The following is a 19,042-nucleotide window of genomic DNA, read 5'->3' on the forward strand; positions in this document are numbered from 1 at the left end:
GTCGTTGCCCCTTTCCCCCTCTCCTCTGCTCCATCTCCCAGCCCAGCCTCACCCCCGGCTGCAGGATAACCCCACTGCCGACGCTGTCCTGCCAGGGGTAGGCTGGGGGGATCTCCTTCCCCTTCCCTCTGACAGAGGCAAATCCTATCCTCTCCTTCCTTCCTCTCGTCATTCTGTCCTGCTTCCTTCCTCATTCCTTCCTCTCCTTGTCTTTCCTTACTCCAGGCACTGAGCTGCAGACAGAGACCAGGGAGAAGAAAGCCCCGCCACGGAATCTTGTGGAAGAGGTTGTTTTGAGTGGCTCCCTGGCACAGGAATCCAGTGGTGAGGAAAAGCCCAAGAGTACCCACAAAAGGAGGGGCTGCAGACCAAGCCCAAGGAGCTGTGAGGAGGAAAGACCCCCACCCCTGTGCTGGGGAGGTGGCCGGAGATACAGCCAGATCTTGGAGCTGGTGGAGAAGGCTCAGGCCAGTGAGAAGCCCCACGGGTGCTTGGAATGTGGAAAGGGCTCCAGGTGGAGCTTCGAGCTGAGGAGACATCAGAACATCCACACTGGGGATTGGGCCCTACAAGAACGGGGAATGTGAGATGAGCTTCAGGCGGAGCTCAGCCTATTCCTGGTGCCTCCAAAGACAGCTGTGCCAGATGCAGAGACCCCCCTGCAGCCTCTGGAGATCCATGGGGATGCAGAGATCTCCCTGCAGCCCCTGGAGGAGCAACGCTGGAGCAGGGGGATGCCTGACAGGAGGCTGTGAGCCTGTGGACAGAGGGGCCCCCGCTGGAGCAGCCTGTCTCTGAAGGACTGACCCCGTGGCAGGGGACCCATGCTGCAGCAGTTTGAGGGGGGCTGTTGCCTATGGGATGGACTGGGGTTGGAGAAGTTCCAGAGAACTGTCCAGTGGGAGTTCCCCAGGGTGCAGCAGGAGAATGGCTCCTGTCCCTTAGCAGAGGAAGAAGCCTGAACTGAGGGGCATGAACTGAGCGTGGCCCCCCATTCCCTGTGTCCCTGCACTACCGGGGTAGGAGGTAGAGGTGGAAGGAGGGAGGGCTGGGGATGGTGTTTTGAAGGGTTTTTTCCTCTCGTTGTCCTACTCTGAGTTTGTTAGCAATAAATTCAATTCATATCTCCAGTTTGGAGCCTGTTTTGCCCGTGGTGATGTTTGATGAGGGAACTCTCTTGCTCCTTAACTCATGAACCCTTGGTTAAATTTTCTCTCCCCTGTCCTGCTGTGGAGGGCACTGACAGAGCAGCTTTGGTGGGTGCCTGCCATCGGACAGCACCACCCCACTACAATGGGACACGTCCTTGTGTGCCCCCGTGCTATGGTGCCACTGTTGCTGTTGCTTTTGTCTCCCTCATCAATTTTATCTTTTGCGTTACATGCTTGCGAAGTGCCCCCGGTGACCCTCGTGTTCCCCCGGCGCCGGCAGCCCCGTCCCTTCCCTGCTCCCCCTCCCACGTCCCGTCCCGGCTGGCGGAGCCTTGGAGCTGCCGTGGGGGCCGTGGGGCTGCCCCGGGGGCTGCGCCCTGAGCCGGGGCCCCTTCCCAGCGCTCCCAGTCTGCCCATCCAGCCCGGAGCAGCCGGCGAGGGCTTCAGCTGGGACGGCAGGGGGGCGATGCTGAGGGGTGGGACCCACCTCGCTTGGGTTTGGTTTGCTCTTCCAGCCTCAGGAAAAAAAGATTTTTGGAAGTTTCTGCCAGAAATCTCTCCCCTCCTCCACTCCGCCCAGGGGCGTTGGGGGTTTTCCCTCTTTTTTTGGCGAAATCAAAGCCGTGCACCTCATTCTCATAATTATGGCCAGGAGAAGTGACGGCTTTCCTCGGAGCCGGTGCCGGGGAACACGCGGGGCTGGGAAAGGCGGGCCGGGAGGTGCGGAGAAGTTTGTTTGTGTTTCCAGCTCAATCCCGACTCGGGCCCGGGCCCGTCCCAGCGCTGTTCCTCATCTGCGGCTTTCCCCTCACACAGCCCGGGGGCGGGGCCTGAGAGCGCGGGGCGGGTGTGGGCCGTGTGCAGAGCCCGCCCCTGCCTCGCTGCCATTGGCGAATTGTGGCCTCACTCCAGAATCTCGCGCGCCGATTGGGCCGAGCGGGGCCAAGCCCGGCCCCGGGGCCGCCCCCCGGGCTGCCGTTGACCGGCAGAGGCGCCATTGGCGGAGCGTGTGTGCGGGCCCGGGAGCGGCGGCAGCGGCCGGAGCCCGGTGAGGCGGCGGCGGAGCTCGGAGGCGGCCCCAGCGCGGGTGGGAGCCGCGCTCGGTTCTGCCGGGGCTCGGGGCCGGCTGCGGGCGGAGGGGGCGGCAGGGGGCTCTGGCGGGTTCCTTGTGCCGTGTCGGCGCCGTGTTCCCCGTGGCCGGAGGGCGCTGCGGGAGCGGCTGCCCGCGGTCTCCTTCCCGCCGCTGCCTCGGCAGGAGCCGGTGCCGGAGCAGCGCTGCCTCGTCCCGCTTCCTGCGGGTAGGACGGAGGTGGCCGCCCTGTCCCCGGGGCAGTGCGGGAAAATTCCCGTGGCCAGAGGTTTGTGTCCCCGGAGGAGACCGAGGAGTCCTGTAAAAGTGACTTTATTCCCGAACAAAGGGAGAGGCCGTGCGGCGTTTGCCGTGGGGTCTCTCCAGTTGTTGTCGTACTCGACCTCCTTTTTATCCTGATTTTCCCTTCTGCATCTCCCTGTCCCTTTGCCCATCGAAAAACCCATACCAAAGTTTTGCCATCACTTAGAGCCTCCCACAAACATACACAAAAAACATTCCAAAACAATCAAGTTTCTTCTACTTCTTCTCCTGAGACTAAAAATTGTTTCTCACACCCCTGGTCAAATCTAACTGACCACATAAAAGTAGGAATATTACCGAAAATGTTCCAATGGTGTAATCCTTTCACTTAAACTGCGAGAGAAACGAAAACTCTCCAACAATATTTTTACTGTTAGAGAGTCAAGGCATTACTTCATTTTGGCCAGGATGTGCAACAGAAATCATTTCATCCACACATAGCCTGGGTTAGCAGAGAAAATCATTCCATGACACGTGTGAATTATTAAAAAAATATGAATATCGCCCTAATGCCGATATCCAACTCTGACGGACAAAAGACTCTCTAACAGTTTAAAGTTAGGAAGTGTATGTTTAATGACGACGCCGGGCAGCGTGCGGGATAGCTCCCAAACACACACGCCCCTTCAGAAGATCACAGGGTCTTTTTATGTACAGAAGTATTGAATACCCAAAACACAAATGTATATTCATGACTTCAGTACATCCCATTCCCCGCTTCGTATGGTAATTAGCCAAAGGCTATTAAGCATGCGTGGTTTGTTCTTTGAAATGGGTTAGTGGTCTTTTTTATGGGGCAGGGTCTCAAAATGATGAAGTAAGTGAGTCTTCTTCGCTTTGACTTTTTAACCTTTTAGTGTTGTGTGACATCTGAATCCTGTTTTCCCAGGAGTATTTGATTTATGAATTCATTGTCCTTCTTGAAGCCTATTGATTAGTCAGAATACACAAACATAAGTTGACAGGCCTCATGATTTATCAGTTCCTTAAATCCGGCTTCTGCTTAGCAAAAGGGAAGTCTATCTGTCTTACTTCAGCAATATCTGGTTTAACTAAAATCTTTAATTCTTCAAAATTAATGTTTCACGTGAGTTTTACTGGATTTTCCCTAAACGTTAAACAGTCTGAACCCATAGAAATCCATGGGTTTGATTTTCATTGCTTCCAAGTTGTGAAGTTCTCAGTATTTGGTTTCCTATTGGAGCCGGATTTCTTTGCCTCTGATGTTAATTAGGTCGGCACTCCTGGATTTCCTTACCAGCCTTTTCCAGACCAGGTGTCTCCAGCTATTCCAGGGGCAGTGTCTGCGGTAGATGTTGTTGCTGTTTGCTGATGGTCGTTGATGTTTTGTTGCTGGTCGTTATCTTTGTGGGTGTCTTTTGGGCTATTCCCAGTCTGTTTAGTTGGTAAACTCATCTCTGTTGGGTGGTGTAACATCCCTTTTAAAAAAAAATCTTCTAAAATTCCTTTCCCCAGGGCAAAGGCAAACCAAGCCTGAGTAGAGAAATTCAAAACCCCCTAAATTTAAAGCCGGTATATTTTCCAACAATGTAATCCCTTCCAGCCCAGTGTGTGAGTGTGATTGAGAGCCAGAGTGGAATTCTCCCGTTGTCTTCCCCAGCCCTGTGGCGAGTGCAGGCACAGAAACCACTGAAGCTCCAGCAGTGGCAGCAAGGCTTGGCCCCCAGTGTGTGGAGATGCCCCAGGAGGTGCCCAGGCAGACGATTCCAGCAGAGGATCTGTGGGCAGGCACAGGGGCTTCCCCCGCTGTGGAGCCCTGGCTGCTGCTCCGGTGCCTTCAGTGCGGGGTCAGTCGTGGCCTGTTTAACATCCACAGACAATTCCAATTCCTTTTGGGAGTCTGGGAGAGCCATGGCTGGGGCATCAATCATTTTGTTTTTTCATTTTCTCAAGTTCTCTTTCTCATGTCCATACCGCAAAATTGAGGCTGTCTGGGGTTAAAAAGAAGTCATACAGTGTTCTGAGTAGAACAGAGAATCCTCAATCCAGGTCCTTCAATTCCCCATTAATCCTCAGAGTTGTCCCAGCTCCATTTTAGTCCTGGGTAACATTACTTCTGAGATTCTCTGGACCCTCTGTGGGTCCATACACCACAAACCTTCAGTCAAAATATGCCCCAAATATTTAACTTTTTTCTCGAACTTTTGCGCTTTTTTTTTTGGTTTTTTGGGTTTTTTTTTTTTTTTCCCAAATACTCCATGATGCTTTTTAGCCTGAAAATTGAGCCAATTCACAGAGGCTTCTTCTACCACTTCTTGACCTCCTGACTGAAGCGAGTCATCCACATCCTGCATTACAGGGATTCAATATCAGGCTGTAAGCCCTTCCTTCCCTCCCTTGGAACACGGGATTGCTTTTAGACACCACTTGTCCTTGTTGCTTCAGAGTAATTTGGAGAGGCTGGGTATCTGATTTTCCCTCTTTCCCTGGGGCTGCCCACACTTGTGGGTTCACTTCAGCACAGGCCTTGCCAGACATTTGACACAAACGTACAAGAGAACTAGCCTGTGTTTCACCTTTTACAATATTGATTTGCATTTCCAATATAGCCATCAAATACCTCCCCATTAAATTACAATCACAATTAGGAGCAAATAACAATTCCTGCATTTCAAACCCATCCCCCACATCTGCCGATAGTGGTTGACTAAAACACATCTTTCCCACTTGTCCCTGAATAATCAAAGACATTTTTGGGATTTTCCCCCCTTAGGTCTAAGATGCAGAGTGGATGGAGAGGCCCCTGTGTGTGTGAGGAAAGGCCTCGTGTGGATGCAGCCCCAGCCTGAATGTTGTCAAGGGCTGCAGTGTGGTGGGTCCCTGGTGGAATGGGAGCTCTGGCAGCCCCAGGAATCCATGTCCATGCAGGGGTGGACTTGCTCCTGCTGAGGGTGCTGCTGTGTGTGCCTGCAGTGTCCTTGTGGCCTGCAGATGGAACCCTGCTTCCTTGCCAGGGGCTGTTTGGGTGGGCTCTCCCCCGCCGAGGAGGGCAATGCCTGTGCCAGGTGCTTGTGGCCGAGCCCGTCCCCTCGGTGCTGGGGCCCCCTTGGGCGCTGGGGTTCATCCCTCAGGGGCTGTAGAAACTCTGCCATGGCCTTTGCCTCCAGCTTGGCCTTTTCCTCCTCCCTTCTTGCCTTCACCTGCTGTGCCTTTGTGCCCAAGTGCTCCAGGGGCTTCTTGTGCCACTCCTGCAGCCCCCCTGAGTGCCTGTGGGTGCTCCTCCTCTGACCGCTGCTGAGCTTTCTGCAGAGTCATTCCTTTCTCCAGCGACCCAAACATAATCCTTAAAGGAGAATCTTGATCCTTCCCGGAGTAATCCACATTTCCCAGCTGTTCCTTCCTTCCTGCTGAGCCCCGGCTGCCCCACAGCTCCCCACAGGCCCCCAGCCCGTGCTCCCGGTGCCGCACCTCTGCGCCCGCTGCTGCCGCTCCCCAGCACGGAGAACCCCCCTGGGATCGTGACCTCCTTGTTTTCCTCTCCTGGAAACTGGGGGTTCAAAGGATCTGCAGCAGCTGGCAAATTTAGAGGATAAGACCCTGCTGAAAAATGTCCCAGTCCTCAGTATTTTTCTCTTCCTCCTCTTTTCCATCATCGTTATTTTTACTGCAGAGATTCCTCCTGCTGCTTCTTGCATTAACCATATTCCTGCACACTCCCCATCACCCAGTGCCTTCCCAGCACACCAACGCCATCCATCCCCACTTGTCTAAATCCCTTCTGGACTTCCTTTATTGCCTTGCTGGGTGTCCATGTCCTTAATTACCTCTGGGAGTAATTAATGAGAATGTGCAGACTGCCTCAACATTCTCCAAAGGGACCCTTCAGAGATATTTCGGGATCATCATCCCTTTTGCCAGGACGCCTTCCTGGCTTTCCCTTTTCCACCCTCCATGGATGCCCTGCCATGTTCACTCCCTGAAGATCCCAGTGTCCTCACTGATGAGATTTTCAGTGCTCTCTCCCTGCCGACTCTTCACAGACCCCCCTGATGTGTCACTGCTGATCTGTCTCCTGGACACTCTTGGGTCCCCAGTCAAACCCCCGGTGCTGCCGCCACCCCAGGGAGCCGATCACCCAAACTGGGTGAGGCACCTTCAGCTCCACTCACTGCCCACCGCCCCAGACGGTGGAAGGAATTCCAGAGAAGCCCCAAGGTGTGTGGAAAAATTGACATCACCAGGGGTTTGTGTCCACAAAGTAGACAGAGGAGTCTTGTAAAAGTAATTTCATTTATAGAAAAAGGGAGAAGCTATGGGACATTTCCCATGGGATCTCTCCAGCTGTTGGAGCACACAGTCTCCTTTCCATCCTAATTTTCCTGGCTGCGTCTCCCTCTCCTTTTCCCCATTGGCTGAAGTATTGGGAGGTACAGACTTCCCAATCCACCTACTACATACCCCCTTTAATATGCACCCCACTTCTGTATAGGTAACGATGTTCATATCTCTATTAAGTCCTTGTTCTTCTTCTCAATGTTCATGGATTTAGCAGGACCTTGGCTGAGCAGCAGTCTGTGTGGTCAGTTAGTAACATTTTGTGGAAGTGATGGTTTCTTCTGTCCCTTCCTTATGTCCAAGTGCCTGGCCCTATCCCCAAGCAGATTCGCAGCATCTGTTTGTAAAGACACTTTCCTTTCTTCCTTTCATGGGGGTTCCCTGTTTACGGGTCTTCATCATTTTCGTGGGAGTGAATCTTGGTTTTTCTGATTATTATTGGGCCTAAATGTTGGTGTCTTGGTTTATTGCAAGGGGCTGCATCTTTATATTTTGGAGAAAGTTTGGTGTAAAGTACAGTATTTGTGGAGTTTTTGATCTGTATCTTGACATTTGGAGGACTTGTGCGCTGAATCTTGGTGTTTTGGAGGTTCTTACAGACACGAGGTAGCAATGACTTCCTGAGATGAACTTGGGCAAGGAGAAACCCCCAGCCTAAAGCACTCTCCTCTTGTTTTCTCCCCAAACCAGGATTTGTCGTTCCCAAGGAGTGACCATATGGAGAAGGAGGAAAAGCCCCGGAGATCCCACAGGAGGAGGGGCTGCAAACCCAGCCCAGGGAGCTGCGAGGAGGAAAGACCCGCCCTGTGCCAGGAGGGCGGCCAGAGATCCAGCCAGAGCTCAGAGCTGGTGGAGAAGCCTCATGGAGGGGAGAAGCCCCACAAGTGCCTGGAATGTGGGAAGGGTTTCAGCTACAGCTCTGCCCTGATCCAGCACCAGGTGATCCACACTGGCGAACGGCCCTACGAGTGTGGGGAATGTGGGAAGAGCTTCAGCCACAGCTCCAGCCTGATCCGGCACAAGAGGGTCCACACTGGGGAACGGACCTTTAACTGTCGGGAGTGTGGGAACAGCTTCAGGCACAGCTCTGGCCTGAGGAAACACCAGATGATCCATACTGGGGAAAAGCCCTACAAGTGTGCGGAATGTGGGAAGAGCTTCAGAGAAAGTTCGGCCCTGATCCAGCACCAGGTGATCCACACTGGGGAAGGGCCCTTCACCTGCTTGGAATGTGGGAAGAGCTTTGGATGGAAGTCCATCCTGAAAAAACACCAGCGCATCCACACAGGGGAGAGGCCCTACGAGTGTCCTGAGTGTGGGAAGAGGTTTCAGACCAGCTCTGATCTCCTCGTACATCAGCGGATTCACCGAGAGGAGAGGCCCTTCCGCTGCCCCAACTGCGGGAAGGGCTTCAAGCAAAACTCACACCTCATCAAGCACCGACGTATCCACATTGGAGAGAGGCCCTACGAGTGTCTTGAGTGTGGGAAGAGGTTTCAGACCAGCTCCACTCTCCTCGTACATCAGCGGATTCACACGGAGGAGAGGCCCTTCCGCTGCCCCGACTGCGGGAAGGGTTTCAAGCAAAACTCACACCTCACTGTCCACCGGCGCATCCACACCGGGGAGAGGCTTTACGAGTGTCCTGAGTGTGGGAAGAGATTCTCCAGGAGCTCTCACTTGACCAAACACCAACAGAGGCACCAGAAGGGGAGCCCTGCGAGTGCCCCGAGTGCGGGAAGAGCTTTGTGCGCTGCTCCAGCTCCATCCCCCATGGGAGGATCGGCGTTGGATGATCCCCAGTGACCCGTGTTGGGCAGAGCCCTGGTCACCTGTGGTCCTGGTGATCACTGTTGGGAAGACACCTGGCTGCGGGGGATCCACATCTTCCTGTCTCCCTGTGGGTACCTGGGTGAATGCAGGGGCAGGAACATCCATTGTGACACAGACCGACACTGGGAATTCCTTGGGGAGAGCAGATTTGTTGACTTTCAACCCCAGAAGTTCAATCCTATCTTCTGGTGGCATCAAGGAATACTGGATGGTCTTGGAGGTCTTTTCTAACCTCAGGGATTCCAGAATTTTGATTTTCTATTGCCCAAGGGTGTCTTCTGCAGCCAAATGTTGAATTGGGCCAAGACCAAGATTTTGGAGACAGTGGGGTGGAAATCCCTTCAAAAAAGGTTCTTCCCTCCCACTCAAGCACGTGGATCCTCAGCTGGCATGGACCAGGGAAATCCTTTTCTTCTGGCCTTGATTTGCTTTTCGTTTCTCTTCATCCCTTTAAAATATCCAACTGGGGTAAAAAAGATATTGAACTAAGACATCTGGCGGGTGATGGGGGGACATGGACATGGAGAGCGACATGGGGACACGTGGACGTGGTGGGGATGTGGCCATTCATGGAGACTTGAGGAGACATAGGCACAGATGGAGACGTGGGGGACAATGACAGGGATGGAAACATGTTGGGGTGACAGCCATGGGTGAGGACATGGTGGGATGTTGGAGTCCAGGGCACGGGGAAAACCCCTCAAACTGCCCTGGGGTGTCTGGGACCCTTGCCTTTGACCTTAGTCCATGGGAAAAACTGCCAACACTTATGGATGAAATGAAAACAACATAAAATAAATTAGATAGTAGTTTAGTTTGTCACAGGGTGAAAATTTGTAGTTTTGGGTTTTTAGAATGGAAGTAGATAGAAGCAAGATGGAGAATTTTGGATGGTGTCTTTAGTTCTTCTGCTCCATCTTCTGCTGTTCTGGCGGCACGAAGACATCGGTAGAATGTAGGTGATGTAGAAAATTGCGTGTCTAGAATTGGTAGCAATTATTGGTACAAAATTGTACATATAGTACATTTTAAGAGTTAATTGGATTAGAAATCTTTAAGAGACCTTGGACAGCAGGTCTTGTGTTCTTGGCAGTGACGTCTTTCAGCGCGTTAAGCCTGGTGTAAGGTGGCACACTGAACTTTAAGGTAAGAAATGAATCAACAGCTTCTAAGGCCGAGCTGCAAGTTCTGCTTTTCTTTTGAACCCTGGCACAGAACTTTGAAAAGGAAAAAAACCCTGTTTAGGGGGATGTTGGACACAAAATACAAGAGTGAGACGTGGCCAGTGACATGTGGGGACATGGCCATGGCTGGTGCCATGGGGGAAACTTGCAGGGGCTGTGGGGGATGCTGGGTTTGAGGGAGTTGAGGGTTCCTGGGAGGGCCTTGGGGCTTGCTGAGGGCTTTGGGGACCCCAGGCCCAGCGGCTCTGGCTGTGCTGGGAGACCCTGGTGGAGGTTCTGGAGCAGCTGCTTCAGCTGCTCCCTGGGATTGGGGCGAACTGGGAAGCTTTATTGGGAACACTGGGAGCAGCTGGGCGGGGACAGAGGGACAGCAGGGCTTGGAGGGACACACGACCCCCCCCCAAATCATCATGAGGACAGAGTGGGGGGTCCCAGCCGGGCCCGAGGCCACAGGGAGGGGCAGCGGCCGCCGGCGGCTCAGGAGCTCTGTGGGCAGAGAAAAGGGGGTGACACCGGGCTGGGGGCCCCGGGGGGAGCACACACGCTGTGGGGGAGGGTGGACACGACCCCAAGGAGCCCCCCTCACCTTCTTGCGCAGGTAGAAGCCCAGCCCCAGTGCCAGGAAGACCAAGCCCAACCCGAAGGCCCCGATCCCCGTCAGCACCTTGCTGTGGGCAGCGTCCGGCGGCATCTCTGGGGGTCCGTAGGGTCAGCCCGGGCTGCAGCCCCAGGGCTCTGCGGGGCGGGGCTGGGGCTGTCGGGGGCACCGTGGGCAAAGCCTCCCGGGGCTCTGGGCACGGCACGGGCTACAAGGCCACAAGGCCGGGGCTGCTCCGGGCGCTTCCAGTCTGTCCCTCTGCTGTTGGGGGCCGGGTGTGGCCCTTTGTGACACGGGCGGTGTCAGGGCCCTCGGTGATGCGGGGTGCCATTTGCTGTGCCCCGCGCGGCTGCGGGGGCAGGGACAGAGCGGCTTTGGTGGGTGCCCGGCACCGGGCCGGCCTCAGCCCTGGCCACGGGCACCGCCCACATCCCGCGCCGCACCTGCCGACACATTTCTGGCCACACCTGAGCTCCCACCTGCCCCGCAGCCCCAGGTTCCGCCGTGCCCAAAAACCCCCAAAACCACCCAAAAAACCCCGGGGCGGGGCTGCGGCGGCCCGGAACCCGCTCAGCCAATCCCAACACGGGCGGGGCGCGCTGCAGCCAATGAGAGCGCGAGTTGGTGTTTTTGGGCCTCATCACTGGCCGGGTAGAGCCTGGGGAAAATCGGCTCCCAAAAGTGCTCTCGGCCAATCAGAGCGCGCGGCTTTGCTGCTGCTGAGCCCGCGCTGTGTCCGGGCCGGTGCTCCCCGGGCAGCGCGGCTGCTTTGGGGCTGGCGGCCCCTGGCCGGCGCTGGCCATGGGGCGAGTGGCGGCAGCTGGGGCCCGACTGGTGGCACTGGTGGTGCTGGGAGCGCCCCCGGCTGCGGGCGCGGGGCTGTCGGGTGAGCGGGGGGCGGGAGGCGGTGGGGCAGGGGGGGAGAAGGGGGCAAAGGGGGGAGCCCGGAATGGAGCCGGGGGAGGAGGAGTAGGGGACCCCCGAAAGGAAGAGCGTCATGGGCTGAGGGTCGGGGGAAGGTGAGGGAGGGCTGGGAGAGGGTGGGAAAAAGGGGAAAAGGGGAGGGTGGGACACGAAAACTGAGCGGGAGAGGGCTGGAAATTGGGGGGATTGTGTTTAAAATGTTGGGAAAGGCGGGAAAAGCGCAAATAAGCGGAACGGGACCCCAAAATAGATTTGCGGCGTGGCTGGAGGTGGGAGGGGAAGGGAGAGGGTGTGAAAGGGGAAGTGGGGGAAGGGTGGGAAAGAGGAAGCGGCAGCGCGGGCAGGAGGGTCCCATGGCGGCCGTGGGGCACAGGGGTGCGGAGTGGGGATCCGGGCTGGCCCCCGGAGCTCTGGGGGTGCTGGGGGGGGCACCCCCTGACCTGTGTCCTGCACACTCAGCGGTGTTCCAGGAGGTGCATAAGACCGAGTGTCACTTCATTAACGGCACGGAGAAAGTGAGGTTCGTCACATCTACAACCGGGAGCAGAACGCGATATTCGACAGCGACGTGGGGCGCTTCGTGGGCTACACACCCTGGGGGGAGAAGTGGGCCCGGCATGGAACAGCGACCCGAAATGGATGGAATACATACGGGGTTTTGGGGACAGTTGCTGCCGGCAGAACTACATGATTTGTGCCCCGTTCAGCGTGGAGCGCAAAGGTGAGCGTAGGGCAGAGCGTGTCCCCCGGGGCCCTGCCCTGGCAATGACCCTGGAGTTCCTCAAAACCTCCCTGCGAATCACCCCAGAGGCGTCAGCCCTCCTTGGGACCGTCCCCGGGGACTCCTGTCCATCCCAGTGAAACCCGTGGTCTCCCAGTCCATCCCAGTGTTCCCCCGCGCGTTCATCCCGGCCCCGCGTGGAGATGATGCCTCTCAACCAATGAGAGCGCGTCTCTCTGATGACTCACCAGTTGCCAGGCAGACTCTCAGAACCGAGTTCCCCGCCCTGGACTCGGCCTCCCAGCGCCGCGCACTTCATTCCCAGTCCCTCCCCGTCCTTCCCAGTCCATCCCAAGCCCACACCGCCCCTCCCCTCTCTCTCCCAGTTTCCCCCAGCTGATCCCAGTGTGTCCCCGCTCTCTCCCAGTGCCCCCCAGCGTTTCCATCTCGCTGCTGCCCTTCAGCTCCCAGGCCGGCCCCAGAGGCCTGCTGTGCTCCGTGATGGATTTCTACCCCGCCCACATCCAGGTGAGGTGGTTCCAGGGCCAGCAGGAGCTGTCGGGACACGTGGTGGCCACCGACGTGGTGGTCCCCAACGGGGACTGGACCCATCAGCTGCTGGTGCTGCTGGAAATGCGGCCCCGGCGCGGGCTCACCTACACGTGCCAGGTGGAGCACGTCAGCCTGGAGCAGCCCCTGAGCCGGCACTGGGCTACGGGGGAGCCACTGGCCGGGCTGGCAGAGGCACTGGGATGTGCTGGGAGTGACTGGGAGGGAGCTGGGGAGAGGCCGGTGGGAAGTGGGAGAGGGGCTGGGGGGCTGTGGAAGGGCTGGGCAGGAGTTTGGAGGATGCTGGGGAGGATGGGATGGGGTTGTGGGGGTGCTGGTGGGCGCCGGGAGGGAGTTTGGGGGTGCTGGGTGGAACTGGGAGGGATCGGAGTGAGGCTGGAGGGGCTGGGAGGAGCTGGGCGATGGGAAAGAGGGGCTCGGGTTGAGGTTGGTTGTGCTGGGAAGAGACTGGGAGGGGTGTGGGAGAGTCCTGGAGGGGCTGGGAAGGGACTGGGAGAGGGTTTGGAGGTCCTGGGAGGCAAGTGGGAGGGGGTTGTGGGATGCCGAGAGGGACAGGAGGGGCTTTGGTGGGTGGTGGGGAGGCCGGGAAGGGATTGGGAGGAGGTTTCAGGGGCTCCTGGGTGGGCTGGGGGAAAGCAGGAGGGAACTTGGAGGGACTCGGGGTTTCTGTGAGAGGTTTTGGGGGGTGCTGAGCCCCACGGCCCCCCCAGAGATGCCGCTGGACGCCGCCCGCAGCAAGGTGCTGACGGGGATTGGGGGCTTCATGTTGGGCTCGGTGTTCCTGGCGCTGGGGCTGGGCTTCTACCTGTGCAAGAAGGTTAGGGGGGGTCCCGGGGCTGGTGGTCCCCCATGGCCGGAGCGTGTGCGCTCCCCCCGGGGCCCCCAGCCCGGTGTCACCCCCTTTTCTCTGCCCACAGAGCTCCTGAGCCGCTGGCGGCCGCTGCCCCTCCCCATGGCCTCGGGCCCGGCCGGACCCCCCACTCTGTCCCCGCGCTGATTTTTGGGGGGTCGTGTGTCCCCCCAGCCCCGCTGTCACTCTGTCCCTGCCCGGCTGCTCCCAGTGTTCCCAGTAAAGCTTCCCAGTTAGACCCAGTCCCAGTTATGGGGGGCAGTGGGGAGGGACCTGGGGGCACCCTGTGGGTGGACCATGATTGGCGATGGAGGCAGAACCGTCCCTGGGATGGATCGAGAATGGGGAGCCCCATGTGTCCCCCCTATGTCACCCCACTCTCAGACTCCTTGGGAGACACCTGAACCCAAGCACGGCACCCAGCGATCCCCAAAAAGTGCAGGGACCCCTCTAAGCCACCAGGGAAATTTGAGGGGGGGGCGCCCAGGCCGGGCCAAGAGCCCAGAGCTGCCCCAGCCCGACCTACCCCGGCTCCATCCTGGGGATTAGAGAGGAGATGTAGTGCATGCCCCACTGGGTTCCCCAGGGGGACAGAAGGATACAGGGGTTGAATTAAAGTCTTTAGAGAAATTAAAATATATTAAGCCATGTAAATATGAAGTAGAAGTTTAGACTTTAGTTGTAAGTAAACAGACTCTAAGTGCCTTAAGAATTTGCTAGGTAGCCCAGAGCCCTAAGGCCTGGTGATTTGGCTTTACACATAACAAAAACATCGCTCACAGTACTAGATAGAACAGGTACAATTTTTACGTGAATGAGATAGAACCTTTTACGTTAATAGACACGTTATATGATAGAACCTTTTATGTTAATAGATATGGTATACGCCTTTGTGTAAGGATTGATACCATCCTTCCCAGTTTTACATACTTTCAAAATTAAGTTTAGATTGATGTAGAAAGAATGTTTTAGAATTGTGTTCTTATTTAATTGGAAAACCTATAGATAAGGATATGAATATGCATTTATGGTTCATGGATAAAAATCCTGTTTCGGGGGCAATGGCATCGACTCATCGATTCTTCAATGACGGATCCATCCTCCTGCCATCTACAACAAGAGACAACGGGGCTCTGCCAGGGAGCCGTGGCCAGGGGGCCGTGGCCAGGACTTTGTCAGGTATCACCACTTGGGGGGTGCAGCTGCTGCTGCTGCTGCCGCTGTTACAGCTGAAGCCTTTGCTGCTGCGGCCACTGCTGCAGAGAACGCTGCTCGAAATGGGACTCTGGGCCAGGAATCTGCCTTTTCCTTCTGGCTGGGAGCCCTTGTCAATCTGCCTTCCCCCCGTGGCTGGGATTCCTTGTCAGTAAGTTATTGCCCCCGAGGTTGGAACTGTCTGTTAACCTGCTTCTACGCCCCACTGGGACTTTAAGTATTGCAACTTTTAGTAAGACTACATACTTAGGACTCCTGCTTTTTGGATCAATGCATTTATATAATAAACAACTCGTAATAACCAGAAAATGTTCTTGGCCATTTAAGACCCTATACCCACGAACAGCTTGACAGAGTAGGACCCCTCCCAAAGCAATCTGTTGGTCCCAACCCCTCCCCCACTCTTTTGGGGTCCCAGGCCCCCCATTTCCCCCACTCTTCCACCTCTTCCCCACTGCCCCCCAATCCCCCACCACCATCTCCCCATGCTTGGTTCTAGGGGTTCCAGGCCCCTACTGCTCAGTCTGGGGGTCCCATCCCCCCTTTCCCTGAATTCAGGCAGCTCCTGGCAACTTTTTCCTGGGAGGAATCCCTGAGTTTGGGATTTTTGGGGTGCAGTTGTTAGGGGGGACAGCTCTGTCTGGCTTTCCCCTCCCTGTTGTGGCCTCTCAGCTGCCCACGACACCCTGGGAGTGCTGGGATTTCCCTCCTGGGGACAAGGACGTTCATTCCCTCCCAGGAGCCCAATGCCCGGCTGGGGGTCCAGGTCAGGAGGTCCTTGAGCAGCTGCCCCAGAACCTCCACCAGGGTCTCCCAACGCAGCCGGAGCCGCTGGGCCTGGGGTCCCCAAAGCCCTCAGCAAGCCCCAAGGCCCTCCCAGGAACCCTCAACTCCCTCAAACCCAGCATCCCCCACAGCCCCTGCAAGTTCCCCCCATGGCACCGGCCATGGCCATGTCCCCACATGTCACTGGCCATGTCCTCACCCATGGCTGCCTCCCCACCGTGTCTCCATCCTTGTCATTGTCCCCCACGTCTCCATCTGTGCCCGCGTCCCCTCATGTTCCCATGAATGGCCACGTCACCCTCCATGTCTATGTGTCCCAATGTCACTCTCCATGTCTTATGTCCCCACCCATGTCTTAGTTCAATGTCTTTATTTTTACCCCAGTGTTGGACATTTAAAAGGCATGAAGAGAAATGAAAAGCAAATCAAGGCCAAAAGAAAAGGATTTTCCTGTCCGTGCCAGCTGAGGATCCACATGCTTGGGTGGGAGGGAAGAACCTTTTTTGGAGGGATTTCCACCCCACTGCCTCCACAGTCATGGTCTTTGCCCCAGTTCATCACCATTTGTCTGTGGAAAACACCCATGGGCAACAGGAAAGCAAAATCATGGAATCCTGACACTGGAAATTACCTCCAAGACCATCCAGCATTCCTTGATGCCCCCAGAAGACAGGACTGAGCACAAAAGATTTTCTGGGGTTGAAAGTCAACAAATCCGCTCTCCACAAGGAATTCCCAATGTTGGTCTGTGTCCCGATGGATGTTCCTGCCCCTGTGTTCATCCAGGTGCCCACAGGGAGACAGGAAGATGTGGAGCCCCCTCAGCCACATCTCTTCCCAACACGGATCACCAGGACCACGGATCACCAGGGCTCTGCCCAACGGGGGTCACTGGGGATCATCCAACGCCGATCCTTCCATGGGGGATGGAGCTGGAGCAGCACACGAAGCTCTTCCCGCACTCAGGGCACTCGTAGGGCCTCTCCCCGGTGTGGATGTGCCGGTGGACAGTGAGGTGTGAGTTGTGGTTGAAGCCCTTCCCGCAGTCGGGGCAGCGGAAGGGCCTCTCATCCGTGTGAATCCGCTCATGTAAGAGGAGAGTGGAGCTCCTTGCAAACCTCTTCCCACACTGGAGACACTCGTAGGGCCTCTCCCAGCTGTGGATGCGCTGGTGCGTTCTCAGGTGGGAGCTCCATGCAAAGCTCTTCCCACATTCCGAGCAGATGTAGGGCCTTTCCCCAGTGTGCACCACCCTGTGCTGAACAAGACTGGAGCAGTCTCTGAAGCTCTTCCCACATTCCCCACACTTGTAGGGCTTTTCCCCAGTATGGATCATCTGGTGTTCCTTCAGCTGGAATCTCTGGATGAAGCTCTTCCCACATTCCCCACACTCGTAGGGCTTTTCCCCCGTGTGAATCCTCTGGTGTTTTCTCAGGCCGGAGCTGTACCTGAAGCTCTTCCCACATTCCACACATTCATAGGGCCGTTCCCCAGTGCGGATCCTCTGGTGTTGCATAAGACTGCCCTTCTGGCTGAAGCCCATCCCACATTCCCCACACTCACAGGTCTGTTCCCCACTGTGGATCACCTGGTGTTCAATCAGACTGTACTTCCGGATGAAGCTCTTCCCACATTCCCCACACTCGTAGGGCTTTTCCCCACTGTGAATCCTCTGATGTACCACCAGGCTGGATCTGTAGCTGAAGCTGTTCCCACACTCCCCACACTTAAAGGTTCGTTCCCCGGTGTGGATTCTCTTGTGCTGGATCAGGCTGGAGTTGTGCCTGAAGCTCTTCCCACATTCCCCACACTCGTAGGGCCGTTCCCCACTGTGGATCCTCTGGTGCCGAATCAGGTCGGAGCTGTAGGTAAAACCCTTCCCACATTCCAGGCACCTGTGGGGCTTCTCCCCTCCATGAGGCTTCTCCACCAGCTCTGAGCTCCGGATCAATCTCCGGCCACTCTCCTGGCACAGGGGGGGTCTTTCCTCCTCGCAGCTCCCTGGGCTGGGTTTGCAGCCCCTCCTCCTGCGGGATCTCCGGGGCTTTTCCTCCTCCTCTATCTAGACACTCCTTGGGAATGAAAAATCCTGGTTTGGGGAAAAGACAAGAGGACAGCGCGTCAGGATGGGGGTTCCTCCTTGCCTAAGTTCATTTCAAGAAATCATTGCCACCTTCTGTCCGTAAGAACCTCCAGAACCCTAAGATTCAGCACAAACATAATGACCGAGATCAAAAATTCCCCCCAAAAAGATCAAAACTCAGTCAAAACATCTTCTATAAAAAAAAGATGCAGCCTCTTACAAAAAATCAAAGGACCAACATTTAGCCCGTCATAGCACAGAAACACCAAGATTAACCCCCATGAAAAACGTGGATCCCCCGCTCCAGTCACCTGCTGCCTGTGGAGGGGGCAACGCTGCTGGGGCTGGCAGGGGGTTGCAGATACAGAAAGGGATGGAACCTTAATGAGCCTCCTCTGCCTGCTCCTCCTCCTCCTGTGTCCCTACTCCTCCTCACACTCCTCTTCCTCGTACTATTCCTCTTTCTCTTGCACAATCCCACCTTCTCCTCCACCGTGTATCCTTTGAACATTTTGTTCTTCAGCCCTGCTGCTCCTTCCCTTCTCCTGCCCCCAGGCCCAGCACCCACTGCCGGCTCCCTCTTCCCCCCAAACCCACAGCATCCCACCGCAGGGGCACGGATGCAGCTGGGGCAGGTCGGGCTGGGGCAGCGCTGGGCTCTCGGCCGCTCCCGCCCGCACTCGCTGCCCACTGCAGCCGCTCCCGCCACGACAGCGCGGGGGGCCCGGCCTTGGCGCTCCCCACTCCCACCTCCCCAAATTCCCCTCGCGGGGGCGCTGCGGCCGAGGGCGGGGCGCACGTGGCGTCCAGGGGGGCAACGCTGGGACCTGCGGGTCTGCCTGGCAACTGGTGAGTCATCAGCGCCGCGCGCTCCCATTGGCTGAGCCTGCCGGAGGGGTGGGGCTGCAGCAACGGGGGAGACCCTGCTCCAGGGGGGATGTCCCGCAAACGGGGAACCCCCATGAAAGGGAGAAGAGGAAAGTGTCTTTACAAACAGATGCTGCGAATCTCCTTGGGGATACGGCCAGGCAATTGGACATTAGGAAGGGACAGAAGAAGCCATCACTTCCAGAAAATGTTATTAACTGACCACACAGACTGCTGCTCAGCCAAGGTCCTGCTAAATTCATCAACTTCGACAAGAAGAACAAAGAACTAACCAAGCTGTGAATATCGTTACCTATACAGAAGTGGGGTGAATGTTAAGGAGAGTACGATCAGAAGACAGATCCGCAGTGAAAGATCAGGGGAGTCTGTGAAGAGTCGGCAGGGAGAGAGCACTGAAAATCTCATCAGTGAGGACACTGGGATCTTCAGGGAGTGAACAAGGCAGGGCACCCATGGAGGGTGGAAAAGGGAAAGCCAGGAAGGCGTCCTGGCAAAAGGGATGGTGATCCCAAAATATCTCTGAAGGGTCCCTTGGGAATATGTTGAGGCA

At 56.3% G+C, this 19,042-nt stretch overlaps 2 protein-coding genes and 1 pseudogene across 2 annotated transcripts; 2 read left to right on the plus strand and 1 right to left on the minus strand.

Moving 5' to 3' along the window:
• The first annotated feature begins 2,145 nt into the window (after window positions 1–2,145).
• On the plus strand, window positions 2,146–9,712 carry LOC136303329 (zinc finger protein 345-like; annotated as a pseudogene).
• Window positions 9,713–10,960: 1,248 nt separating this feature from the next.
• Window positions 10,961–15,034, plus strand: LOC136303368 (class II histocompatibility antigen, B-L beta chain-like). Its single transcript, XM_066207059.1, is given in 6 exon segments — window positions 10,961–11,341; window positions 11,839–11,898; window positions 11,901–11,993; window positions 11,996–12,100; window positions 12,528–12,811; window positions 13,380–15,034. Coding segments are annotated over 6 exon segments (915 nt in total). The 5' UTR covers window positions 10,961–11,256; the 3' UTR covers window positions 13,668–15,034.
• Window positions 15,035–15,876: 842 nt separating this feature from the next.
• LOC136303301 (zinc finger protein 345-like) lies at window positions 15,877–18,567 on the minus strand. The gene is made up of 2 exons (XM_066206996.1): window positions 18,202–18,567; window positions 15,877–17,583 (listed from the first exon to the last, which is right to left on the minus strand). Exons 1-2 carry the CDS (start codon window positions 18,565–18,567, stop codon window positions 16,420–16,422), a joined length of 1,530 nt encoding a protein of 509 aa, XP_066063093.1. The 3' UTR covers window positions 15,877–16,419.
• Window positions 18,568–19,042: the final 475 nt, after the last annotated feature.

The sequence above is a fragment of the Chamaea fasciata genome, unplaced genomic scaffold (assembly GCF_029207755.1).
Source record: "Chamaea fasciata isolate MVZ Bird 193981 ecotype frontalis unplaced genomic scaffold, bChaFas1.0.hap1 SCAF_32, whole genome shotgun sequence".
NCBI classification, from domain to species: Eukaryota; Metazoa; Chordata; class Aves; order Passeriformes; family Sylviidae; genus Chamaea; species Chamaea fasciata.